Source organism: Manis javanica, chromosome 17, assembly GCF_040802235.1.
Source record: "Manis javanica isolate MJ-LG chromosome 17, MJ_LKY, whole genome shotgun sequence".
Classification (NCBI taxonomy): domain Eukaryota; kingdom Metazoa; phylum Chordata; class Mammalia; order Pholidota; family Manidae; genus Manis; species Manis javanica.
This window is the reverse complement of record NC_133172.1, coordinates 31,850,041-31,877,735: the sequence shown is the minus strand read 5'-3', so window position 1 is coordinate 31,877,735 and position 27,695 is coordinate 31,850,041. Positions and strand designations below refer to the sequence as shown.

The following is a 27,695-nucleotide window of genomic DNA, read 5'->3' as shown; positions in this document are numbered from 1 at the left end:
TCACTGTCTATCAGCATAGTAAGATGCTATAGAATCACTACTTGTCTTCTCTGTGTTATACTGCCTTCCCCATGCCCACCCCCCTACATTATGTGTGCTAATCATAACGCCCCCTTTTCCCCTTTTCTCTCCCTTCCCACCCATGTTCCCCAGTCCCTTTCCCTTTGGTAACTGTTAGTCCATTTTTGGGTTCTGTGAGTCTGCTACTGTTTTGTTCCTTCAGTTTTTGTTTTGTTCTTATGCTCCACAGATGAGTGAAATCATTTGATACTTGTCTTTCTCCGCCTGGCTTATTTCACTGAGCAAAATACCCTCTAGTTCCATTCATGTTGTTGCAAATGGTAAGATTTTTCTTCTTATGGCTGAGTAATATTCCATTGTGAATATGTACCACATCTTCTTTATCCATTCATCTACTGATGGACATTTAGGTTGCTTCCATTTCTTGGCTATTGTAAATAGTACTGCGATAAACACAGGGGTGCACATGTCTTTTTGAAACTGGGCTCCTGCATTCTTAGGGTAAATTCCTATAAGTGGAATTCCTGGGTCAAGTGGTATTTTTATTTTTAGTTTTTTGAGAAACCTCCATACTGCTTTCCACAATGGCTGAACTAATAAAATTATTTTTAATTGTGAAATATGACATACATAAAGTGCTCAATGCATATACAGAGTTTAACAAATAGTTCATAAAGTAAATGCCCATGGATTTAGGAAAGAAAAAAACATGGCTGGCACCCTCACACTCTACCTCCCTGTCCCCTAAAGGTCACCACTATCCACATTTTTATAGTAAACATTTCCCTGCTTCCCTTTATAGCTTTATCACATGTATGCATACCTGAACAAAGTAGTCTGTTACTTGTTTTTTGAACTTCGTAAAAATTACATCACAGTGGGTATACTCTTTGTGGCTTGCTTTCTTGCTCAATGTTGTTAGTTTCATCCATGTTGTGAGCAGTTCTAGTTCAAAATCTTTTTATTGCTGTATGTATTCTACTTCATGATTATGTCAAAATATATCTGTTCCTCCGCTGATGGACATTGAAGTTGTTTACAGGTTGGGGAAACTGTGAACCACATTGCTATGTACATTCTCATGTCTTATAGTGTACATGTCTTATAGTGTACATACATTTCTGTAGGGAATATACACAGGAATAGAACTCCTGAATCGGGGGGAGGGGGGTTGGTGTCAGCATCTTCTATTTATGGTCCATCATTTCATTTGGTAACATACTGACAAATTATTTTGAAAATAGAAAAGTTCTTACTTTCTAATCAAAGGCTTCCAAGTGGGGGTCCTAGAACATATGTCAACTGCAGTGATGTTTGGAAAGGCAGTTTTCTCAAAAATCTAGGTTTAAAAAAGGGGCAGTAAAGCAAAGGTTAAAGAGTAGAGTCATATTACACATGATTCTTTTATAGAATCCTTATGTATTACCTCTAAGTGAAATAGTTAGGCTTGATAAAGATACTTTCCAGCCTACTTCCAGGACTGTTAATTTGGTTTTGTTATACAGACCTTAACAATTACCTACAACCTGGAAGTGTGACACTTCTTTTGCATACAGAAGAACAGCCTTCTTAAGCCTTTCCCATGCTCCATGAGCACAGACTGAACAGATTACCTTCTTTGGGATGAGGTAGTTGGTGAGAGCAGTGTGAATCTCATGGGAAAGGCAGAGGGGAGATAGCAGCTGCCCACTGCATTCATTGAAGGAATTCTCCATAAATGCATCACTTTCATCACTGCTAGATAGCTCTTCCCACTCATCATCAGTGGGATCTGGGAAGAGTGCAAATCACACATAACTGAATATTTAAAAAGTCTTCATGAAAGCTGCCCTGTCAGTCCAGGGGGAAAATGTCTAAATGTAAACTGGTGACAAACCTTCACTGTAGCACATGTTGACGATAATTTCCAGAGCAGTCTGCTGAGCCGTCAGGAATGCTACAGTCTCTCTCAGTTCCTTGTCAGTGGGCTAAAAAATAAACATCAAACCAACTTTCAATTTTAGGAGAATATTTTCACTTGAATTTCCTTAGTCTAAGGCTACTGGATGTTTTTGCACTTGGAGAGAGTGTATGGGGGTAGGGTAGGCAGAAGAGAAGTCATAAAGTGCTGAAAGTATAAACAAGCATTACGATTCCTCTTGGCACTGTGGAGCATGCCACTGTAACTGGGTTTCCATCTGTCTGCATAGCTAGCTAGTCTCTAAGTGTTGCTGAGTTAGCTGAAGAGATAAAGATTCAGGAATCCTGAACTGAATTCACCCTGAAATTTAATCTAATGTGTTAGTAAGTAACTCAGCATACTAAAATTAAAACAAGAGTTCATTTCAGACACTAAGCACTTAGACACAATGAACGGGCTTTAGATGCTTTGATGTCTTCTTGGAAAAGACCGCACTAACGAGAATTATTAACAAGCCCTTATATGACCAACAGAGCTTGACTAAGAAACAGTTAAGCTTGCTTCTGGGCTTTCTTTGAAGATGTAAAGTATTTCTTTAAGACTGAAGAAAGGATAACTTTTTTCTTTGGATATAAGTAACATGAACTTACCAATTAACATTGTCAAAATTGGTTGTATAAATTTATATAACCTTAATTCTCAAGTCACCTATGGAAAGTGAAATAGGTACACTGATATTCTAAAATAATGCATAAGCTAAAAATAATGCATATTTTATTGTTTGAATGTTACTCAATTTCAAGTTTTCTAATTGCCTTTTTAATGGCTATACAAAATTCCACTGAATGGATACCCTGATATTTATTAAGCATTTCACTAGTGTGGAATACTTTAGAATACTTGGATGTCTTATTTCTTCAGATTTACTGGGTCAGTGGTTAAAAACACATCTATATACAGATCCTGTGACAAATTCCAATTTTCCTTTCCAAAATGTCTATACTCATTTAGAATCTTCCAGCAACTTCCTTGTGCAACAATTAACTGTAATTTCTAACCATGTTCTTAAAAAAAAAAATCTCAATTTAATAAGATGTAGTTTAGGAATCCCTGTATTTGTATTCCTTTTACTGCTGGCAAGAATGTACATAAAAATTATTCCTATTTGTTTTGTATGTGTATGATAGTCAACTAAAAAAACATTTCTTAGACTCAAAGTTAAATAAGACAAGTTGTTGCTGGGCTCTCATCTACCTAAAACGTGTCGAGATTTGGCTTAGAAGAATTCTGAAATGAAGTTCAAAACTTCCTTATATAACTCCTGCTCAGAATATTTCCCTGCTTCTTATTGTTATCAAACTGAGATAAAGAACCAATCTAGCTGAAATGTTACAACATTTGTGATTTGCTTCAAAACTGTCGGTAGTTGAAAGGGGAGAGTGGGTTAGGAAACAGATGAAACAAAACAGACAATGATTTGATAATTGATAACCACGGAAGCTGGGTAAGGAGTACTCTACTTCAGCGTATGTTAAAACAACAACTTGGGTTAGTTCTTTCACATTTGTGGTTATACCTTAAGTTAAATGAAGCAATGAAAGGTTTTGATCCTAAAGGACTCGTGCCCAAGCCACTGGGAGTGAGAAAGACCAGAGCTGACTAAGAATTTGAATTCCTGGCACGAATTGGCATAATGCCTAGCACCCTACTGGCATTTACATATTGGTGGACTGAGCAGCATGTTAATCATCCAGTCTACTCAGTTATGTTAATAGACTTTAAAAAACAAGCTTTTGTTATGAAAACACTTCATTTTATAAGCAGCAAAATTCTATTTTTAAGTAATACTTACAAAAGAAATCTCTAAATAAGTTAAATATTGATACTTTTTAAACAGTGGCACTTAATCTTGGAAGACTTGTTGATCTCAGTCCCCACTTAATTCCTTTAGAAGCCCCTTGGAAGAAAACTGGACATGTGGAAAATACTCAGGAGTGCCGCTCTCCCATTCCATGCAAGGGACTTCAGACATTTCAGGGTTCCCTGACAGTCCAGCCATAATTTCAGCTTCTACTCTGACAGGAATTCGGAGTGGTAAAACAGGGTATTCATGCACCAGGCAGGATAAAGTTAGGGCAATGTCAACAGCTGCAGAAGAGCCCCGAAACCCCAATCCGTCACCTGGTATGTTCCACATGTGGCTATGAAACCATGTACATCCCAGATCTATACATTATCCTTCCAGTGACAGCTGGAGAGGTAATGCTGTCAGGCTTCTTCATAAGCACTCCTTTGGGAGGATGAGGTGCATAGCTATGCCTTTGTCTATCTTGCTTTCCTGATTTTAAATTCTACTCAACTCTGACTCAGATGCACAAATGAGACAAGGAATAAATCTTGGATTCAAATATGTGTACCCTTGCACCAAAAGGGGGGGTGATAATTGATTTTTTAAGCCATTTTATGATTTGCAAGCAACTCAAGAGCAAGATGGCCTTCTCATTTTTGTATTCACCCCAGCACATAATATAATGCTCTGCATCTAACTAACTAACAGCTGTTCACAGGGGTTTGGAAAGTAGTTCTAACTACAACATTTTGATGTATTTAAAACATCACCAATTCATACTTTACAAGGCTTTGTGAATGAAAGAAAACAGTATACAGCAGTCCCCTCTCACCCACAGGGGATAGCTTCCAAGGCCCCCTGTAGATGCTTGAAACTGCAGATAGTACTGAACCCTATATATACTATGTATTTTCCTGTATGTATATACCTATGACATTTAATTCATAAATTAGGCATTTTAAGAGATAACAATAATAAAGTAGAACAATTATAATATACTGTAGTAAAAGATATGTGGATGTGGTCTTTTTCTTGAAATATCTTACTGCACTGTACTCACTCATTTTGTCATGTTGTGCGATAAAATAAATGCCTGCGTGATGAGATGAAGTGAGGCGGATGATGCAGGCACTGTGACGTAGTGTGAGGCTACTGCTGACCATCAGGAGGAGGGTCATCAGCTTCTGGACTGAAGTGGACTGTGGGTGACTGAAACTGTGGATAAGGGGGACTACTGTACTGTTATGTACGTTAACAGCATTCTTCCAGTTCTGGCATGGTCATTTTCTTCAGAAGGACTTTAGCAGCCTCTTGACAAGTCTTCCTGCCTCCAGGCTCCTTAAACATTAACCTGTTTCACCATGTTGTTTCTAACCCCAGCCTTTAAGGCAGCCCAGGAGTTCTACCCAAAAAAGCATTCTCTCTTCAGGCCTCTTCCTTCCTCTCCCATCTGGGTTCAGGCTGGTATGCCTACTCTGTGGAAACTACTCCTTCAGAAATCTGTGCACAGTCCTATCACTGTTATAAGCACAGGCATTATAATAAATTTTAATTATGTGTCTGCCCTTCCGAGGTGGAAAAGGTCCCTGAAGACAGGAAAAATATCTTAATCATCTTTCATCAGCATCTGGCACAGTGCCTGGCATACAGCAGGAGCACAGAAAATGTGCACCTCAAGGAATAAAGCCCAACTCACTGACCTTGTCTTCCCGACTACTTGGCCCTCCTCCTGGGCAGAAATGTTTTCCCACATTATGGCCTCATCTCTGCTGACTGGCTCAGCTGAAATGTTTCTTGCACCCAAGACTGCTCACCCTTACCCCAATGTCCCACTCCACTAGCACAAGTGTGTCACAGCCATCCAGTCTGCAAAAACTATGAACGACCACTGAGTCTTACAAGCACCCAACCTTCTCTGCTCAGCATTAGTGGGTAAATGAAGGTTTGGTTTGCTACTTTGGTTTGGTTAAATACTAAAATAAAAGACATGAGAATGAAAGGGACAATCTAGCAAAGTAAGATAATGTAGGAAACAGTGTGTAACTGCAGTGGGAAGACCCAACTTATGAAGATGGCTCTATGTTTCTACTGAGTTAATGGGAAAACATGACTGATTTTTACCAAAAATTCACCTTATAATTAATTTTGCTCTAATATTTTTCCACAAAGGATATTTTTTGAAAGAAAATAGCTGTATTAATCCAATTTGAAAGCATCAATCTGACTTACTGGAAGTAAATCTGACATGAAAGTTTTCCTTCTGACTTTTCTTCTCTGAGGAATTTCTTCCATTTCATCATCTTCAATCAAATCATCCCTATTCACATTGTCCAATATTTCCTCAGTCTCTGCAGCAGTTTTTAACCTTTGAGTTTCAGCCTCCTTCATTTTAATAACTGTTTCACCAGCATCCATTTCCAAGACTTCAGATAAGATCTTTAGTATGGCATTTATGATTTCTGCTTGACTCTTGGATGGAATAATGTCCTTTAGATTCCAAATTGTGCCTGTGGAAAAAATTAGAGTAAGGACAAAGGAATCACCTGTGAAATTTTATTTAATATTGTTCCCACAAGATTGGCTTTTTTAATAAGATTAGGTGTAATTTCAAAAAAATCTCAACCCCACTGCTTTTGTTCAGTTTCTAGTAAATGTCAAAAAACTTGGCGCAAAGGCAGCTCCCTTTATTATAATCCCTCACAATCATCTCCCTTGCTTGCCACTCTCCATGACTTTCTCTGATACAGACCACTGATCAAGTTTCCGTAAAATGACAAATTAAGTTCCTTATTTTCTTCGGTCCTAACCTGAGCTTTTCTCCTATGTAGCTTCTTATATATTCCAAGAGTGGATGGAATGTACTAAAATTCCAAGGTCTCCTGGACAAGCTAGAGAGCAGGTTCTTGGTTTTATGTTTATCAAAATAGAACAGCAGCTACCATTAACTAGTTACACTAATTTAAAAAAAAACAGTGACTACTAAAATAAAAATACTGAATATTTACTTGAAAGAACTGAAAGCAGATATTCAAAGAGGTAGTTGTATACCCATATTCAGAGTAGAATAGCTAAAAGGTGGGAGGAACCCAGGTGTCCATGCATGGATGAATGGATAAACAAAATGTGCTATACACATACACTGGAATATTATTCAGCCTTAAAAGGGAAGGAAATTCTGACATATACTGCAACATAGATGAACTCTGAGGACATTACACTAACTGAAATAAACCAGTCACAAAAAGACAGATGCTGCATGGTTCCACTTAGATGAGGCACCTAGAGTAATTAAATTCATACAGACAGAAAGTAGAATGGGTGGTTGTCAAGGGCTGGGAAGAAGAAGAAGAGGAAAGTTGTTTGATGGGTACAGAGTTCCAGTTTTGCAAAGTGAAAAGAGTTTTGGAAATTGGTTGCACAATGGTGTGAATGTACTTAACACTACTGAAATGTACTCTTAAAAATGCTTAAGATGGCAAATTTTATGAGTTTTACCACTTGAAAAAAACCCTCTCAAGCTAAATTACTTCTGAAAGGCTAAAGGGAAGAGGAAATAAAGAAACAGTATAAATTACCTACTACTTAACAGATGATCAGATTATTTCTCAGTTTTGTATTTAGACATTTTGTAGAGAAAAGAGATGGGGATAAGGAACTTACAGAGAAGTGAGTGGTCATGTCTTGGATTCCCACAGTCAATTTCTGAACTCACTGGTTCATAAATAAGAGGGGATCGTGACAATAGCATTTCCTTTATCAGACAACAGTAGTTTGTTAAACTGAAAATAAATCTACTTCAGAAGGCTTTGCAATTATGCACAACCACTTGAATTAAGGATCTCCTTTTAAACATTAAAAATTTCAGAACAAACATAAGCATGGAAGGCCTTGATGTAGTAAAATAAGAGAATGATTGAATTTTGGCCCCTATCTCTGCCCATTACAAGCTACTAAAAGAACACTCTATCATATATGGCTAAATTTTACCTGCCACCAATGTCTTTAATAGCATGTATTCCATGGTATTGGCAGGAGATAGCATTGCTGATTCCAGCACATGCAGTGCTGGGGCACTGAAAGATTTCAGTAGGTCTGGGTTATCTTCTGTCACTGTCTGCAAACAATAGGCTATAAAGACAAAAATTAAATATTCAGAAACAAATGAATTCTGCTAGGATAACTTATAGCAATATACCTCATCAGAAAACATTCGTATCTTTACAACTTCTTCAGACACATATAGCTTTGTAGGATATACATGCTTTTTCTCAAGGATGGTACATATAAATGAGGCTTCCCAAACTATCAGTACTATAAAAGATCTTTTTCTTCTTTCTTTATTTCCAATTCTTCACAAAAGCATATATTTATAAAATATAATTTAAAAGGCTCTTAAACGTTGTGACAATGTGGAATTACTATAAACATTTATCATTTATAGAGGCTCACCCTCAATTTCTGTACTCATCACAGACAAGCAGCAGTCTGTGGATCAAACAGCAGTACACAGACATCTTTGAGTAGTTCTGTTGTTAATAACAAGCCCTAGGTTTTGGGACATTCTGGCTTCTTCTAAATTCACCATGACCCTGAAATGTTAGGGCTATTTCTGGAAAAATACTTTACATAAAAGTACTTTACATAAAAATATGGGCAAATTAAGGGACAAGTAAAATATTAATAGACACATGATCCATTTAACACTTAACTCCTCCTTGCATTAAAAAAATGGATTACAACGTCCATATTAGAAATAATTAACTGAAAGTATAAAACAACTGGGATTACATGAAAGATTTGGAACAGAAGACACCTCTGAAGCACAAAAGAGGAAGCAAGCCCAAATTTGTTTTGAGATACTGTATTCCAAACAAATACTGTTCTAGAATTTCAAAGTAGATCGTGCCCATTAGCCAAAATACATGCAACTGCTATGATCTAGATTAGTTCCCAAAATGTATTTGCACACAAATCCACATGTATATTCATACATGTATATATGTATATATACATATGTGAATATGTACATACACATATATTCAAAGGAAATTTTTTAAAAGGCAAAAATTCACTTTAGAAAGTCAAGACAAGTAACCATAAAGACAGTACAAGTTCAAAGAAATACACAGGATGGAATCTTAGCTCACTTTATTGTATGTAAACCTTGTTTGATTTTCAAATGAAAAGTGATTTAACATTTTAAAAACATTTAAAAAAATGTTTAAGAAATGATGAATCTAGCTGAATGAAGAGGAAGACACAGTTATACAATGCAAAATCACTTTATTCTCATCCATCCCTTAAAAGTTCGTTAGAGAAAATAAAAGTAACTTAATCTACAAAACTAAAGGTGCAATAAGAGAAGTGAGTTTTTCTTATAAAAGCTATGAACTAACTTTCCTGATTGCTCTTATTGTAATAAAAACTATTCTTTGAGATTAAAAGTCACCTACCAATTTCTCAACTGTTTTTAAAATCCACATTTACTCAGGAATCTCTCCTTGGTCAAAGATTCCATTTTGAGAAATTAATTTTTAAATTTTTCCAAGTAGCATTTATTTCACAATTATTTCCCCTCTGTTCTCTTAAGAGTATCCATTAGAGCCAAGAGTAATATTGGTAAAGGGAAGACAATCAGTCCTTGCCAGGATAAATTCACAGTTAAATAAAAGGACATCTGGATGCCTGCCATTATGATGGGCAGAAAAGAAATGCTCTCCATTCTCCCAGATTTCTGTTGAGCAATCCACCCCCCCTGTTTCTGTCTCCTCACCTTGCTGGCCTAGGACTCCCTCTGCCTAGTGGCTCTGTAACCCCACAGAGAGAAGGTGAGGGAGCCAAGCCAGCTGAAGCTGCCAAACTTTGCTCTTCCTGTCCCCAAGCAGGGAAGCAGGCCTATGTGAAATTCCAATCACTTATTTTCCTCTCTCAAAAAAAACACAGGTTATCAGTTTTCTGTTGGAAGTAGGAGACAATAATACAAGACATTTAAAGAGGTAGAGATTCCAATTAACTGGCTCAAAGGTCTGATAGTTGAGTTACTGTTTCTCAGTAAATCAGAGATGAAAGCTTCAAGAAATAATCAAGGCTTCTAAGAATGGTAATATTAGAAACGACATAAACTCACATAATTACCTTCCTCCCTTTCATAGTGAAGAGTGGGAAAATTATATGAGTAAGTTAAGTACTAATCACAGATTTTAAAAGATTGAGAACAAACAGAACTCAGCTACACATTGATGTATAATGAGAAAAAAAATCACTCTTGTAGAATAAACATGCTATGTCTGAATAAAAATTTTTGAATAAGGCCATACATACTTAATAAACCATCACCTTTTCTTCACTTACCTACTGAAATAGCCAGGTCAACATTGGTGGAAAACCTACTTAAATACTTTAATACAATCTCCAAACACCCTTCTTTGTTGAATATAGACACTGCTCTACTACTGCATTCACTAAATTGAAGGGGGAAAAAAAAGTTTTACTATTCACATTTTAACAGGAAAAAAATCAACCACAGAAATCACGAAAAAATAAAATTAAGCTTTATAAAAAAGAACCAGAGTTGGAATCAAACACCCAACCATTTTTAGAGATGAAGAAACCAATGTCCATTCACATTCACTTGTACATCAACAAAACTGTCTACCTGGGTTTTTAAAATTTCTATCAAAGTAAGAACCTTTAGTCAATCTTTTTAGTTGCATGCCTGTTTCCTTAAAGGAGGTCAGAGCTAGATGAGATCTTAGAAGTAATTTACTTCAACTCCTCAGTTTATAGATGAGGAAACCCAAGTCCTAAAAGGTGAAGTGATCAATGCAAAGATGACACATTTTGTTAGTGATGGCTCCTTGGGTCCAGCATACTGTTCTTTCCACTACCACAGTAATAGTAAGTTTAAATAAGAGTAAAAGGCCTCATATGAAAAGCACTAATGTAAAAGACAGTAAAATTAAAGTTTACTTATTCATTCTTTCTAGACTATTATAATTTCAACAAGCACAATTTGCAGTCTGCAAGAGAAATTACTATAATAAATACCTTTAACTTACACTACCTTCTAATAAGACTCAGAATTAATGTTATCAGTATTAATAAACATACATACTAAATAGAGAAAACAGAGCTAATTATAATAATTTTATCCATGTTTCCAGAGAATAGTACTGTTCCACATATATATACATGACACACTAAAAGTTAACAGAGCTGACTCAATTATTAAATTCAATCTTGTTACCTAAAGATAAATGATTCTCTCTGTCTGTCTATCTATCCATCTTAGTTACTGCAAGACTACTGTAAGCCTCTTTCAAGAAGCCCACAGTGAAGTCAGGTAGAGTCACGAAGATAAGGAATACATGTGTTAATTTAAAATATGTACGTGTGTAAATATAATTAAAGAGATAAATTATGAAACAAAAATGTTAGGAGCTATGAAAACTAGAAATGACATCGATAGGCACTCAGGAAAGAAAGAACACTGTGGAGATCACATTTTCAGGCTCTTTTCAAAGGAATTTCAAAAAATTTTCCAAGTCCAACAATTTATGTAAGTTAGAGTTTTTGGTGCACAGAAAAATAGCACCCACCAGCTTGCTCAAATGCCATTTCCTCAAATCTGATCTCTTCAATTTTCCTGATGAAATGTACCCACCAGTTTAAAATGAAATCATAGGTAAGTTTGAATTGCTATGTAGGCCACTTTTCAGGACACAACTTAATCTTGTATTCTAAGAAATATCTGTGCTTTTAGGCCAGAAGTTATAATCACTGCTCATTAAAAATAAGGAACTATACTGAGAGAAATCTTCTGCATCCATGGATGTTTTGTTGCCCTTGTCTAGCTTGGATTAATACTTAGGCACAGACCTGATCATCTACATTTGCCCTCTTACAGCACTAAATTATGTTTTCTACCTTTATCTTGCATCTACCTACCACTTCAGCATTTTATTTAAAAAAAAAAGGGGGGAGGGGGAGAAATGTGGGATTCACATATAAATCAAGTATAAAAATCAAATTAATAATCATATCTGACTTGATTGTTTATAGTTCATGATGTGTGATCAAAACCAAAAGTTTCTGTGATATGACTGCCCTTGCACTGTTCACCATGTAAGAACTTATTCACTATGTAAGAACTTGTTCACCATGTAAGAACTTGTTCGTTATGCTTCAGAAGATTGGAGACTGTTGAGAATTAGGCCTGGGGTTGATTGATGATTGTGCATTGAGTCCCCTACACAGAACTTTATTGTTGTTAACAACCATTTGATCAATAAATATGAGAGATGCCCTCTCAAAAAAAAAAATTAGGAACTACAACAGAATCTTGCAAGAAAGATGGGACATAAAATTGGATAGACAAACCTTCGTAAGAGTGTAAATCAATACCTTAATTAAAAAAAAATCCATATTGCCAGAACTAAATTCAAAATAAACAATTTAGGAAGTGAAAAAAAAAAATTGGGTAGACAAAAAATAAATCCAGGTAGTGTTTCTAGCCATTACCATTTGTACCAGCAAGTCCACTCTACCACTCCTATCATGGCATCATGGAATGGAGCTTGGCCTTCTTCCTACTGGAGCTCTTCTTTGGCATCTACTTCCTTGTCAAGTGGCAACTGCCAGGGTAGAGGAGGAAAGCACCAGCCAAGGGTTGTGTCCCCCGTCTCACTGGTGATGCCAGGCCAAAGCAGCTATTAACAGGGGCCTGACTAGCTTTATTTAAGACAGTTGTCTGCTGCTTAAAGTATGTGGGAGAGAAAGGGCACAATAGGTGATAATGGCCATGATCCCTCTTATTTTTGTCAACAGTAATGACTGGAGAGAAGGGTTAGAGCAAGAAAGATGTAGTGATGCTGTGCTGTGAGGAAAAAGAGTCAGGGAAGGAGGGTTGATCTGAGGTCACTTTTAAGACTACCTCCTACCAAGCATTAACATCAAAGATTTGCATGCCTACCAACAAGAACAGAGGTTCCTCTGCAGTTTAAAAGAAAGAGCAAAAGCCTGAGTAGCATCAAAGCAGGAGGCTGTTTTAGGAAAGCATCTTACCATATATTCCACAGCACATTCACAGCCTCATTGGCTATGTTCTCAATATAATTTCTGTTCTGATCTTTTTGTTCTTGTGGAGACATCTCATTTGAATCCAGTCCAGCACTACACTGTAACCAAATATCAATGTTTAGCACCCTGGTTCAAAAGAATAATTACACAAAAAGGCTAATTATAGTGAAGAATCAAAAACTAAACATCAGAAATTACAGTGGTTAACAAGCTAATCAAATTCTCATAAGCATACAGTTCCCACAATCCTGCAAAAGAAATAGACAAGAAAGGTTCACAAGTCATTGTACAAACTAGATATAAAGCATTTCACATTTTAGATGAAAATGTAAAATCAGTAGAAAGTATTTTATCTAATGTGATAAAGACAGTAAACAAGGCAAAGAAACATAACACATAATTAAGTGCTGACATCTACATAGTGCCTTCTCTGTGCAAGGCACTACCCTAATCACTCTGCATATACTGTCATTTAATTCTTACCATAGCCCTGTACACTGAACGAACAACTTTTGCTACAAAATGGGGAACTGAGGCATAGGGAGACTGCTGAAGTATACAGAGAGGCTGAGATTCAGATCCAGGTATTCTGGTTCCAAAGTTGGTGGAACATACCAGCAGCACCCACTGCCCCCAAGCCTTGACATTCAAAAATAGCTCCAGACATTGCCATATGTCCCATGAGGCAGACTGCCCCCAGTTGAGAATCACTGCTCTCAAGGAAACAAGACTGATGCCTTTCATCAAAAGTTGTTATTCTTTATACAATCTTAAGTAAATTACCCATCAATACAGAATAGTGGGCCAGAGGCACACCAAAGAGAGCTCCTTAATCCCTGAACTACATCACACAATAACCAACATGATGTTCAATGATACAATCTTCTTGGCAAAGTGCAATTGTCTGTGCCTCAGCTTTCTCACGTGTAAAATAGGTGTAATACCTGCCAATGAGGACTGCTGTGAGGATCTAATTAAATCATACACAGAACACAAAACAGCACCTGGCACATAAACAAATAATACATACTAATTATTGTTACTGTATGAAACTTAAAGTTTAAAGGAGTGAGTCAGTTTTAGGAAGGTCTTTTCCAACTAGCATATAAATAAAGTCAGTGGAAACAAAAACAGTAAGACTGACAGATCAGTGTTTCCAGGAAGATTCCCATAGGATAGTTTGAGGGAAGACAAAATAACTAACACCAAAGTACTAAAAACAAAAACAAAATCTAAGTTTGTATACTAAAAGCTATATTGAAAAACTGCATACCTCTTTCAGCAATGCAACCAAAGGAGTCATGATATCCTTGGTCACCATGTCATCACAAACTTCAAAACCTCCGCAAGCACTGAGATTTCTACACAAGAAGTTTAAGATATGTTTTACTTTTAGATCACATGTCATAAAGCACTATTAGGCTCACATATTTCTATTTCTAACCATACCTAACGTTTCCCAGATGAAAGCGATTATGATTTCTGTAAAATGCTGCAGAACAAATCCACTGATTCCTACCTGCTCTAATCCTTGTTCTTCATGATGTAAACAAATGACTTTGTCATGCAACAACGTAATTGAGGTCTGAGACAGTTTATGCACCTGACACATGGCAATAGGGAGGGGAGAGGAGAGATGACTTCCTTTTTAACGTGAATAAAGCACAGCCTGGTTTTATACGAAAAGACTTTTTCTTGGAAACAAGACTTCAAGGGCAGCAAGGATGAGGCTACTGCGAATGACATCCCCTGAAACTAGGCTATGTTTAATTTTAACTGGTAAGACATTGCTTGCCCTCTGAGCGTACAGGCAGTGAGTATATGAAGATAAATCAGAAGATGCCTCCACAAACTCCTAGCAGCTCCAGTGTGTGTATGCTTCAGGGAGAAAGGGAAGGCTTCTTAGACACTGATTCTTTCAGCAAGCGATTAATTTCCAGATCTCAACTCAAACGTCCCTCCCTTAGGGTTTCTTTCCCTGAACCCCCAGTTATACCCTCTCACAGCACCCTTTGTAATTATCACTGGTTGTTAATTGTACAGTTCTGTGACTATTTGGTTAATGCCCATCTCCCTCAATACTGCAAGATCCACTAAAGATAGAAGCTACATCTATCTTGCTCACACCACATGCCCACAACCCAGACCACTGCCTGATGCACAGTAAGCACTAAATATATACTTGCTAAATCAATGAACAAAACATGATGTAGAGAGCTATAGAACTACTCTTGCCCCCTCTGCAGTCCATTCTCTGCACAGTCATCAGAGTAGCCTTTTCAAAAAGTAAATCAGATAATGTCGCTCCTGCTGAGAATAGGCCCTTAAACCACCCAGTCCTTGTCCATCTCTCATCTCCTATAATGCCCTCTCCTTTACTCAGCCACACTAACCTTTCCTTAACCATGCCAAACCCCCTGCTGCCTCACTTTGATGTTCCCTTTGTTGACAATACTCTTTCCCAGTTTTTCCATGTCTGGCTCTCATCCGTTATCAGGACAAATGTCACCTAGAGAACACCCAATTTAAATTAACTTCCCACCTCCAACCCATTATCCTCTCGGTTTTCTTCATAGGACTTCTCACTAGCTACTATTATGTTTCACCTGTTCAGTTTCCTGTCTGCCTCCTCATCAGTATGGGTTCTGTGAGGGCAGAGATAGTGCCTGCCTCGCTCGGTGTCCTGTCTGCTCAAAATCCCTTGCACTTAACACACCTGGCACATACAATGGAATGGAGGTTCACTGAACCTCGGGCCTTGGGCGGGCTCTTGGAGAGGGTACCAGTGCGCCAGGCCTTCAGGGGAAAACTTTTGGCAGGTGGCTGCTGCAGGTGAAGCAGCCAGGTGGACGGAATGCGCGTAGTCTGGGGATCATGGGGTCCTCTGGGGCCCTGAGTTCAAATCTTCCCTATGCAAATGGGAGACCCTGGGCAGCTCTTGCATATGTCCTTTCCCCCTCGAGATACCCCAGGCAAGCGCACTGAGCGGGAAACGAGATAAGCTATTGTGCTTGGCACACAGAAGGCGCTGCTGGATTCCATGGCCCGCCTCCCGGCTCACCTCAGCGCGCCGGCCGCCGTCTCCCTCACTGCCAGGCTGGGGTCCAGCAGCAGCGGCCCGAGGCGGCGCACTGCGTCCCGACGCGCCAGGCCCGGCAGCACGGGTCGCTGCTGCATCAGCCGGGCCAGCCCCGCGCAGGCGCACTCGCGGACCTCGGCTCTCGGGTGCTGGAGCTGCGGGACGGGAGCGAGTATGAGAGGGCCTGCAGAGCGCAGGCGCAGGGGCGCGCGGCGCTGCCTGGGGGCTCAACGCGAAGCCTGTCTCTCGGGGCCGACGCGCCCACCTCACCTTTTCCAGTAGCTCCGCCGCTGGCCCGTCGTCCTCTTGTCCCTCAGTGCCGTTCGCCGCTGCCACCGCCTCGGCCTGACAGTCTCCCGTAGGAGAGAACTGAGGTCGTTTGAAGCGCTTCGTCCGGCTCTTGCCCATGGCGATGTGCACTGGGGTGGAGAAGACAGAGAAAGGAGGGCAATATAGAGAGGGTGGATGCCACCAAGCTGGTGGCGGGGTCTTGTCGCTGAAGGGACTTCGTGCCGTTGCTCAGCGGGACGCACTGACCGCCCAAGTCCACGTGTGGAATCAATGCGCAGACGCGCCGCGCGTCCGCAGCCGGGAGCGGAGGCTGACGCGCCGAACACGCAGGCGTAGCGGGGGGACGGGCGGGGCCAGCTCCGGCCGAGGGGCGGGGTCCTGTGGATTTCCCTGGGAAGGAGGCTGGACTTGAACGTAAATACCCACTCCGACCAGCTAGTGAGTTCATCAAGTTACTGAACCTCGCCAAACTTGTATTTCCATGATAATCAAATGGGATTTAAGGACACCTAATTTGCAAAGTTACTGTGAGGCTTAAGTAAAATTAGCTAAAGCCCCTAACACCAAACCAGATGTATGGTGCTCAAAAGCTATTAACCACGATTTTTGGTGTCCCCAGGGCCTAGCACGGTCTCCTGTCATTGACAAAACCCAGTTAAGTTTTAAAACGAATGTACAACTATATTTGATAATTCAGACTTCCTTAATAAGGTACTTAATCTTCCTGCTTCAGTTTCCTCATCAGTGAAATAGGGACACCTATAATATATACATTTATGGAATTGTAAGGATTAAATGTGTTTGTGTTTAAGGTGCTAAGAATAGGCACTGGCACATAATAAATACTATGTAAATGTTCAGTTGAAATTTTCATTTAACAATTAACAGAAGGATTCTTTCACAAATATTTACTGAGCACCAGTTACAGTGCATTGGGGTAAAGCAATAACCAAGACAGATTTGGTCCCTGTCCTTTGTTCTGTCCTTATGGAGCTTACAGTTTAGTAAGAGATGTGTTAAATATATTATTATACAAATAACTATTTAAAATTGTAAGTGCTAAGAAAGGAAAAGTACAGGAGAATCTCATGTAGTCTTTATAATTAAACATACTTAGATGAACACGAGCAACCAATAAATGCATAGCTTTCAGGCCAACCCTGCATGGGAGAGAAGTTCCACTCCATGGCAACCTTCCCCTCAGAGAGTTGACTGTCTACTAAGGGAAGTAACATTAATTACAATACCATGTTTTGAAAAATAATCACAGAAGCATGGCTAAACTTGTAAAAACTCTGGCCTATCAAAGACCAATTTTAGGTTCAAGGAAATCTTGGAGCCCCCAAATACATGTTGGTAGGTTTTACTTCCTTGATCGCTCTTATCTGGCCACTGATCTGTCACCTCCATAATCCAAGCTGTTGTCCTCTCTTGTATTGACTACACGGCCTTCTGGTCTCTCTTCTTCCATGCTGTGCATTGATAGAGCAGCTAGATTGTTTTTTTTCAAGTGTCCTCCCAACTTTCTCATATTCACTCCCTTGCTTAAAATCTTTTAAAGGCTTCCCTTTCTCATAAGATAAGGATCAAAGGCAGGGTCTCCTCCCAGCCTCCAGCTTCATCTCACATCACCTCTTGCACTCTGCCCGCCCTTTGCCACCCTCCACAGGGCCAAGCACTTCTCTGCATCAGTTCTTTGAACAGCCTTAGCTCCAACCCTGTCCTGGTGAGTGCAAGTGTTACCTCTGCTTAGGCACCTCCTCTGATTTCAAAGTCTGAGACAGGCCTCCCTTGAGACAGTACCTATCCTGTTCCTTTGCTTCAAAGCACAGCTCAAAATTATAGTTACAATTTAAACTTGTGTGTAGTTATACATGACACTCATACACATTCTCATATATACCTTTTCCCCAATGACACTGAACCCTGGGAGGATAAGGCTGCCTGTTTGCACTTACCATTGTATTTCCAACACTGGCCCAAGGCCTGTCACAAAATAGGTATGGAATTTCTTAAATGGATAGAGACCACATAATAAGGAAAGAGTAGGGCATGTATCTAGACAGAACAAGAGGAGGGAAAAAGATTCCTGCAGTTCCTCTCATTGTGGGGATGAGTGAGAAAAAATGGTGCAAAACCTTAGCTGAACAGAATTTTGTGGTCTATTTTCATTAATAACTCTTTCCTGTGAGAAATGAGCATTTTTGCTAAAATAAGTGATAAACTTTATTTAATGAGCTTAAATAAAGAACCAACTAAGATGTCAGTCTTAGGAGAAGCCCAGGGACCTTTAACCAGATTAATATTCCTTAAACAGTCATTTTAAAAAATCCAGTCAAGCAATGGTTATCTAATCATGCCTTTCCTACTGTTTATCTTTGTCCAGAGGGAATTTTTGAATTAGACTGCTTAGAGGCCTCTTCCCTAGAGATAAATAAAAGTGCTTGTAATCAATTATAGGCAGGACAAGTTTTGCTTTAAATACATGCTAGTTGTTCTCCCAGACTCCTGTTTTTCCCCATTTGCATTTGTGTAAGGTAATCTTCCTAAAACACATTCTGATCAATATTTCTTTAAACTCTTTGGCCGATGTAGATGCATGACTGAACCATGTAGAATCGGGTTCAGACTTGTACATACACATACTCTGTGGCCACAGCACTCTGCCCCATGCTTCCATTGTCTCTTTGCCAAAAGCCTCCTCAGTCTTCCTAGAAGCTGCCCTTGGCTTCCCCTCCCCTAGGCCTGGGGACTGTGTAACTCAACAAGCTTCCACAGCACACCCTGGCATGAGGTCGTTTCCGTTTTCCTGGTACACAGACTCAGATCTACTTCCAGTTCCTCTTGAGTTTTATTAACTCTGTGGGATGAGAGATGTACACCAAAAAGATGGCCGTCCACTTGGGTCTATTGTCCTCATCTGTCTCCTGCCCTGGCAGACACTCCAAGTATTCTTTGTGTGCCCTGTACCTCTCTTAGGATTGTCCATGCATTGTCATTAAAAGTATACCTGCATGTAGCCCCCACTAGCCTGTGAATGCCATAAAGAGCAGGGGCCATTGCCAGACTGTATTACCAGTGCCCGGCACTCAGCTGAATCAAAGTCCCTGAGCTGCCTACTCCCTCTACATGGTTACTGCAGGCTGCTTCAGCAGGCCCTACATAAAGTGACTCAGGAGTGATCCAATAAGGAATGTTGCTGTTGGTGAAGTCATCTGCAGATAATCAGACACCAGCCTCTAGTTCTAGGTCTGCCACTATCGGACTATATGATCAAGGGAAGGTTGCTTCCCTTTTCTAGACTTCACTATCTCCATTTACAAAGACTGTCAAGTGTCTTGACATATCAGAGGGATATGAACCATGTTATTTCAAGAAAGGCTTTCTGGAAGGAAGCCTGAAGGTTGAGTGTCTCCTGAGCAGGTGTCAGAGCCTGGGATAAGCAGTCTTGCTGCTATTTCCTATTTGGTCTTCCTTCAAAACTTTCTCAAGTTATGTTATAATAATGTAATTGCTGACAGCCAACCCCAGAAAGTCATTGCAAAGGGATCTATTGCCCATCAGAAATTCTGCTTCATTCACTCAAAGAATGTTTGCTGCTGAGTGCTTACTATGTGTCAGGCATACCACTAGGTACTTGGGGGAATGTGGTAACTAAGCCTGGCCCTGATGTCATAGGGTTTACACTCTAGTTAGTACTGGAGCTCTATGCTGTCTTTAACAAAGTTATCGTGCAAGTATACTGTTAAGGAAAAATTACCCAAAACTTGGAAATAAGGAAAGCGGATGATTGCATTTATTCTTCAGTATTATATTGGCCCAATGTCTAACAGACTCATCAATGGATTATTTCTCTAAATTACAGGTAGAATTTTCTACAGTGATAAGAATGTTCTCTGTTGGTCCTGTCTGGTAGAGTAGCTACTAGTCCTACTTACTATTGAGCACTTGAAGTATGTCTATTGTGACAACTAAAATTTTCAATTTTAATTCATCATAATCTGGATAACTACACATGGCTAGTGGCTACCATTCTGTACAGCGCAAATCTACATCCCTGGTTCTGAATGGAGGGGATTTCATCATCAGAGAGTTAAACCCTCAGAGGCCAGTTGGGTTGCCACAACTGTTGGGGTGCTATTAGCATCTAGTGGGTAGAGAGGTGGGCCTTATAGCCATTTGGGGCTGGATAATTCTTTGTTGTGTGGGGGACTGTCCTGAATATTGTAGGCTGTTTAGTAGCAACCCTGACCCCTACCCACTAGATGCTAGTAGCACTTTCCAGTTCTAACAACTAAGCATGACTGCAGCCATTGCCAAATGTCCCTTGGGAGGCAGAACTGCCCTCGGTTGAGAATCACTACAGCAATGTACTTTTGTTGAGTGACTATTTCCTTATGGGCCTAGATTCTATGAAGTTAGAATTAATTTTGAGATTAAGAAATTGCAAATGCTTTTATCCAGTGAAGATGCAAATTATTTCTGTCCAGTTGAAAATATAACCTCACAGGATACAACTCCATTGCCCTGTAGAACACTAACCAATTCCATATCTAACCTTGCAATTTTTTAAGCACACTTTTTCCTCACTGACTGTATAAGTTCGTTTCTCCCTTAAACCAGCTTTACCATCCTCCTGGTTTCTTCATTAAGAAACTGACACACACTCATTATAGGAGAGTCAAATTTTTAACATGTTGAAAGCCATACTCTGACAGTGTTTACTCATAGGGCAAAAAAGGTGTTCACCAGGTACTATGAGGTAACAAGGCAGGTTATTTACAAAACAGCATATTTACTATGACTCCAATTTAGAAAAATACACAAAGGAAATACCTAAGAAAGTATATATACCAAAGTGTCACCTGTATATGCCTTTGGGTGGAATTAAATGAGATTTTCAACAATTTTATTTTTGGCTTCTCTTATTTCTTGGATTTTCTGGAATGGGCAGGTAGTATGCATTTTATTTTTTTTAACCATGGAATTTTTAAAAAAGAAATACAGCATAATTCTTCCTCTTTGATGTGGTTCTCATTCCTTCCCTGTTACCCCCACACTCACCTATTGCTGGTTAGTGGCTGCCCTTGGTGCCCAGAAGACTCTGCTACAAGATTTAGGGCTCCTGCCATTGATGTCTGGGTCTGCCTCAGCATTTGATACTTTTTGGATTAATGTCAAAGTCATTAATCTGGATATTGTTGGATGTCTTTTCCTGGTTAGTTGTAGCACAAGAGTTCCATGTAGTAAAACAGTCTCACATTTGTAGAGTTCTTATAAAATTCTCCACTTTAAAAATTATATAATTTTCTAAATAGGCCTATTTAATACTGCAGATTATTTTATTTGCTCCCAAATGAGCAGCAAGCATTTCCTCCCTATTGGTAGTTTCTTACTCTGCTTGCTCAGCTGTCAGTAAACCACTCTCAGTATAAGAACCTCTAGCTTTCCAGGGAAGATCTGGTACATTACTATCTGATCTTAATGGAGCGTGTCAAGACTAGCTTTGAGTAATCCAACAGTTACTGCTGTGATTTCCTGTATTTCAGTGCTTGTTTTATTTACTTCAGTTGATCAGTGGGCTAATAGAACTTCAGTTTTTTATAAACAACCGTGAGCATTTTTACTTTTGCATTACCTTCCATGCCAGATCTAAATTAGGATTTATCAAATTTTTCAAGGAAAAATAGAAGAAAGGACTTTTCAAAAATGACTGACAGCTTGTTATGCATCTCAAGTAAAATAAAAAGTCAGCAAAGTAACTAGGAATCTGTATTGTGTGATAAAACATGCAAAGTTAGGTTAACTCTAAAGAATCATGGCTGCTGATAACATGTTACACTTGCAAAAAGAAATATATAGCCTCTCTATAAAAAGTTCAGACTTCAAACTGTCACTTCACATATTTACCCAATAGCATGAGTGACAAAAATACAGTCGCCGATGTAGCTTTTGAATTCATTTTACACTGGTAGGTTAAAAATTTATTCACATAGAGAACTAATATTTTAAAAGATTTTTCAGAAAAAAGAAGTGAGTATCTAGTGGTCATTGCTTGAAATGAACCAGATCAATTTGGTGGTGTAGGATATTCATATATTTGCCTTTGAGATCTATTATCTGCCTTGTTAGCTGTTTGGCCAAAATAAACACTGGAAAATACCTAGGTTAGAATAAGTTACTTCAACTTGATGGATTTTATCCTAATACAGATAGCCCTAAATCCCATTTAACTCACCGAACCTTTGGAAAGTGATAAATCTTAAATGCTTATGACCAAACAGGTACTAATTTATATTGCCCCAGGATACTGAGAAAACTTTTTAAGCATCCTATTTACCAAAAGGCAACAGAACCACTTGTTTCATATTCTCAACCACACCAGTATTGTTAGTTTTTCTTATTTTAGCCATTTTAGTCAGTGTGTAGCAACTAGAACTCTCAAACATTGCTGGTAGGAGGGTAAAATTGGACAAATACTTTAGAAAACAGTTTGACGGTTTCTTGTAAAGTTACATACAGTCTATGATCCAGCAATTCCACTCCAAGGTATTCCCAAGAAAAATGACTATATCCACATAGACTTATAATGAATATTCATAGAAGCTGTATTAATAATAGCCCCAAACTGGAAACAGCCCAAATGCCCATCAATGGGTAAGTGGAGAAACAAAATAGGAATAAGGAATGAATTATGAATGCATGTACTAACATAAAAAAAGTTTCAAAAACATGTAGAGCAAAAGTAGCCAAACACAGGAGTATTAATTATACTGTATGATTATACTATGATGTTATTTATATGAAATTCTAGAAACCACAAATCTAATCTATAGTGATAGAAACCAGACAGTGTTTGCTCAGGACCAGAGGTTGGGGACAAGAACTGCCTGAGAAGTGATGCAAAGGGACCCTTTCAGTGATGAAAATGTTCTTTATCTTGCTTGTGGTGATAGTAACATGAGTGCTACATTTATCAAAATTCATCAAACTGTCAAGTTAAAAATTGTATTTTGTCAGAGAATTAGTGTCCGTAGATTAGCCTCAATAAAATTGATTTTTAAAGAAGCCTACAGGACGTATCCCTGTTTTGATTTGTTCCTCCAGATTCATTGGTTCTTATAACGGGTTCTAGGTCATCCTGGATTTATCTGGAGAGTGAGCGTCCTGTTGATGTTGGTATGTACTGAGCCATCACTTGTACCAGATGCTGCTCTAAGAGCTTTGCATATGTAAGCTAGTTAGCCCGCCAACAATCCCATGTGACCCTCATATCCCTACGTTAAAGATGGAACTGAGGCACAGAGGAGTTAAACTACTGGCTTGTGTTAAGAACACATGATTTGTAAATGACAAAGATAGGATTGAAACTTGAGTTGCCTTGTAATGACTACAATGCATTGTCTCCCATTGAATAATCTGCTGGTATTTACTGTATAGCTAGTAAATTGAGGAAATGAAAGTTTGGGTAACACCAGGTAAGGGAAGGGACACAGGGAATGTCTGTGTAAGATCAAAGCAAGGGCTCCTAAACCGTGCTAAGTACTTTTTACAACTGTTTCCCACTTGAGAAATGAATTATTCCATCTAGCAATCTGGTTTTAGCCACCTCATTGAAAATAAATATTGCGTGTTCATACACAGTTTGAAGTCATAAAAGAATTGCAGTCCCTTGCGTTACTTCTTCCCAGCCCCAAGCCCTCTCTAGGAGAAAAACACACTCTCAATCCTTCTGTTTCTCCTATTATTACCTCCATATTCCCAAATAATAAGCTGCTGCTCTTTCTAAATTGCCAGTATCACATATTCTCTTGAGTTCTTGCCCTGGTAGGTAAGGACTTAGTTCCCCTCCCACATTTCTCCCTTCATCCAACAAAATTGTAACATCATTCTTCATTAAATCAACAGTCTCTGAAGTACTAGGACAATGCAAAAATTGCTCACTGCTGAACTAAGAAGTCCACTAAAACCACAGTTCCTTTCTTGTACAACTTTTCATTTTTCTTGCAGTAACTGCCTTTTGGCATTATCCTGGTTTTCCATCAACCTGTCATTACTTTTATCCAAGTGTCCAACATCTTTGTCTATGAACATTTTTTATACATTCAAACATACTCATTCCAGTTTCTTCCCTGTGATTTCTCTCCTAGCCCTGCTCTTATCTGAACTGGGAGTTAGCTCTAAGGACACTGCACAGTGGTCAGCGTGGACTTCCACTGTGGTTGTGTGTTGGATTAATTTCCTAGGCAGTTGTTAATACATAACAGTAACAGTAAATTATGATATTGGTGTTTACTGTGGAATCTCTTGGCAGAAGTTCATCTTTTTATTGGAATGTATTTTACATGCATAAGTTAAGTTCACAAATGTTATCAGGTATAATTCAGAAATAGGGATTTCACTTGCCCAGCTCCAGCCCCTAAACTGTTTTTCTAAACAGTTGCTGTTCATGTTTATCTGAATCTTATGAGACAGTTGGGGAAGTATGAGTTGAATATTTGATGGTATGAAATTACTGTTAATTTTTAATGTGATGCAGTATTGCAGTATTGTGATTTCTGTACTTTCATGTGTTTAATTTTCCATAACAACAATTTGTTGGGTTTTTGTTTTGAATGGTTTTCAGGGCAGGACAGGGAAAAGAGTCTAATGATACTAATAACTAATTATATGAAACTTAAAATGTAAAAAGCAACTTCTAGCAAGGATGTATTTCTCTTTTGATTTACTTAATGGCAGGAAAATAGACTTAAGTTATTTAAGTTTCCCTACTATTTTTTAAATTACAAATATTAGTACTTAGACTTCTACCTTAAGCACTTCCCCCAAGCTAAATTATGTAAGAAAACTTAGGACTTGGTTTAATTATGTAAAACCCAATTTTTATAAAATTATATAAAATATCAAAGATTCATTCCTTTGTATTTCACCAACAGTTACTTAGTATCTCCCATGTTAGGTGCTCTTGGGTACTAAAGGTATACACATAACAAGGGCTAATATGACAGAGACTAATAAAAAATTAGTCTGTAATAAAAAAAAAAACGAACACAAAGTGATGTTTTTTTGCACATTTTATCTCATTTACTTCTTATAACAATTCTGCAAGATATATATGCATAAGAACAAATAAGGAAAGTTAAGGTTCAGACAGAGTACATCACTTGCCCAAGTGGTTAATGGAAGAATTGTGACAACCCAGTCAAACCACCAGCCTGGGCTCTTTTAATGAGACATGGCCCCAAGCCCCCTTAACCTGGCAGGTGACATCATACTTGGTTTCAAGCTGCTCCCTACTCCCTTACACAGATCAGCTCTCCTCAAAGTGTGCTCCTCGGAACACTACTTCCACATAATATTCTGTCAGTCAAGATCTTAGTTGCCAGTAAGAGAAGCTGACTTGGGCTGATTAAACAGAAAACCAATTATTGAAAGGATATTATCTTTTGGAGATACTAGAATGTCTGGGAGGTCTACCAAGACCAATCCCAAGCTAAACGTTCAGAAAAAATGCCCAAACCCATGCCACTGAACTGGCCTGGTGTGGACACTGTGTCACTATCACTGAGCACTATTAAGTAGCCTGCAACAGAATCACAGCTTTGTGGCCCCCCAGATGCCCAGTCCCAACAGCAAAGGAGTCAGGGAAGTTTTCTGGATTGTCTGGGCAAGAGATAGGACTGATTCGGCTGGCATTCCCCACACCTAGCAAGGGTATCAAAAGGAGTTTGGAAGACAAACCATGAAAAATATCCAAATATCCACAGTGAATGTTATTTCAGAAAATGGCGGGAAAATAGGCAGAAACAGGTTTCTCTCTTGCAGGACCACCTGGAACTTTCAACATGCTTTGAAGTATGGGGAGTTTCCAAGAGAAGGTTGTAACAGTTCCCAAATACTGGTGATCATGGAACATTTATTTCTGTAACTGGTTAAACAGGATGGAAAAAGAGGTGGTGGTGGTGAAATTTTATGCTCAAATGCTACCTCTCTTGGCCTCCCCAAGTCCCACCCATTTGGCTTCCAAAAGCTTTTACTTCTCTGGTTCCATTACCAGAGCTCGAGTTCAGGAACCTCTCACCTGGACTACAGCAGTAGCTCCCAGCCGCCCTCCCCAGCCATACCCCTTCAGCCCACACAGTCATCACTCACAATCCTAAAAATGCAAATCCGGTTAAGTCACTTTGCTACTCAAAACCCTTTGGTGGCATCCCATTTCACAGAAGTTTCAATCCGTGGTTCCTACTCACTTCCAGCCTTCTCTCCTGGCACAGCCCCTCTACAACTCTACGCTGCCAGCCACATTCCAGAACTGCCTGGCGCCCTACTCTCGCCTCCACCACTGACCCTTCAGGTCTCTTTGGGAAGAACCTCTGTAGAAAGTCTTGCCAGGCTGGACCCGCTTACCCTGGGCAACCTACAATTCTTACCTTCCTTAACACTGAAGCCCCATGGTAATTCCTCTGTCACTGGTCTGTATCCCCCACTAGAAAACAAGTTCAGAGAGTGCAGAAATTCTTCCTCATATATTATTAATACCCAGTAAATTACTGTCCATGTAAAGGGCAGTCTGCAAAGGTGGTGAAAGAGTACAGCTAACACTTTCAGGTAACAGGTACCCTTTTATTTTCTTTTTGTCTTTCACACAGACTTCCATAGCAGACAATCAACCATACCCTAAAAACGGCAGTTTTTAAAGTGTTTGTGTTCCATGATGCAGATAAGATACACTTCCTATTTTTTTGTGGAAAAAAGAGGGGCAAAGATAGAATTTATACTTACCTAATGTAAACTAATATGGGCAATGTAGTCTGAAGGAAGAATGAGACTCAAGTTCCTACGGTTTCAACAGGAGAGGAAATGATAGAGCCACTTTCGCTGCTGCTGAAGGCAGAGCATCTCGTCAGCTAGGATTATTAGGTGTCTCTACAAAATGCCAATCAAGAGTCCAGTTCTACAGGAGAAAAGAGCCCCTCAAGAAGCAGCACTAGGAGGCAGTCAAAAATCTTGTTTCCTGTGAGGTTGCTTGAGAAGAGGAAAACACCTTGATTAGATTTCTTAATTATTAGGGGCCAAATAGCCTCTTTGCATTTAATCCAGTATTTAGGAGTTTATTTGGTTCAAAAGATAAGCACAGTTTCTCATGGTTATCTCCACTGAGATGTTGACATTGGGTAAAACTGCAATGAGATATATATATTTTTTACTTTTAGGATTTAGTTTAATAACTAGATTTGCTGAGCATTTACTCTAGCCACGCCGTTTAAGTGCTTTACACAAATCAGCACATTTAATACTGAATACTTTAAGGCTGAAAGATTGTTATACACTTATGTTTGATATTATCCTCTTATTCCAACACTATAACAGCTCATGTATTTCATGTATTAAGTTCAACCAACACACACGATCTAAGTCAAGAGATTCTGGTGCTGATTTTATCTTTAATAAGTCATGGAGACCTAGAATAAAGTTAT

At 39.0% G+C, this 27,695-nt stretch overlaps 1 protein-coding gene across 5 annotated transcripts in view; it reads right to left on the bottom strand.

Moving 5' to 3' along the window:
* Positions 1 to 16,536, bottom strand: part of HEATR3 (HEAT repeat containing 3) — a 43,541-nt gene extending 27,005 nt beyond the window's left edge. For 4 of the 5 annotated variants that reach the window (XR_001854624.3, XR_005056054.2, XM_073226968.1 and 1 more), the window contains exons 1-10: positions 16,198 to 16,536; positions 15,910 to 16,082; positions 14,122 to 14,209; positions 12,834 to 12,946; positions 10,122 to 10,231; positions 7,758 to 7,898; positions 6,000 to 6,277; positions 1,898 to 1,988; positions 1,635 to 1,792; positions 1,278 to 1,360 (exon numbers count right to left, since the gene is read on the bottom strand). Coding sequence is in view for 3 of the 5 variants with exons in the window: in XM_073226968.1 (XP_073083069.1) it covers positions 1,278 to 1,360; positions 1,635 to 1,792; positions 1,898 to 1,988; positions 6,000 to 6,277; positions 7,758 to 7,898; positions 10,122 to 10,231; positions 12,834 to 12,946; positions 14,122 to 14,209; positions 15,910 to 16,082; positions 16,198 to 16,335 (1,373 nt within the window). In the remaining 2 variants the exon portion in view is untranslated. Of the gene's footprint in view, positions 1 to 1,277; positions 1,361 to 1,634; positions 1,793 to 1,897; positions 1,989 to 5,999; positions 6,278 to 7,757; positions 7,899 to 10,121; positions 10,232 to 12,833; positions 12,947 to 14,121; positions 14,210 to 15,909; positions 16,083 to 16,197 lie in introns of those variants that run through there. The other variant, XM_036998504.1, reaches the window with a different exon arrangement.
* Between the last annotated feature and the right edge of the window lie 11,159 nt (positions 16,537 to 27,695).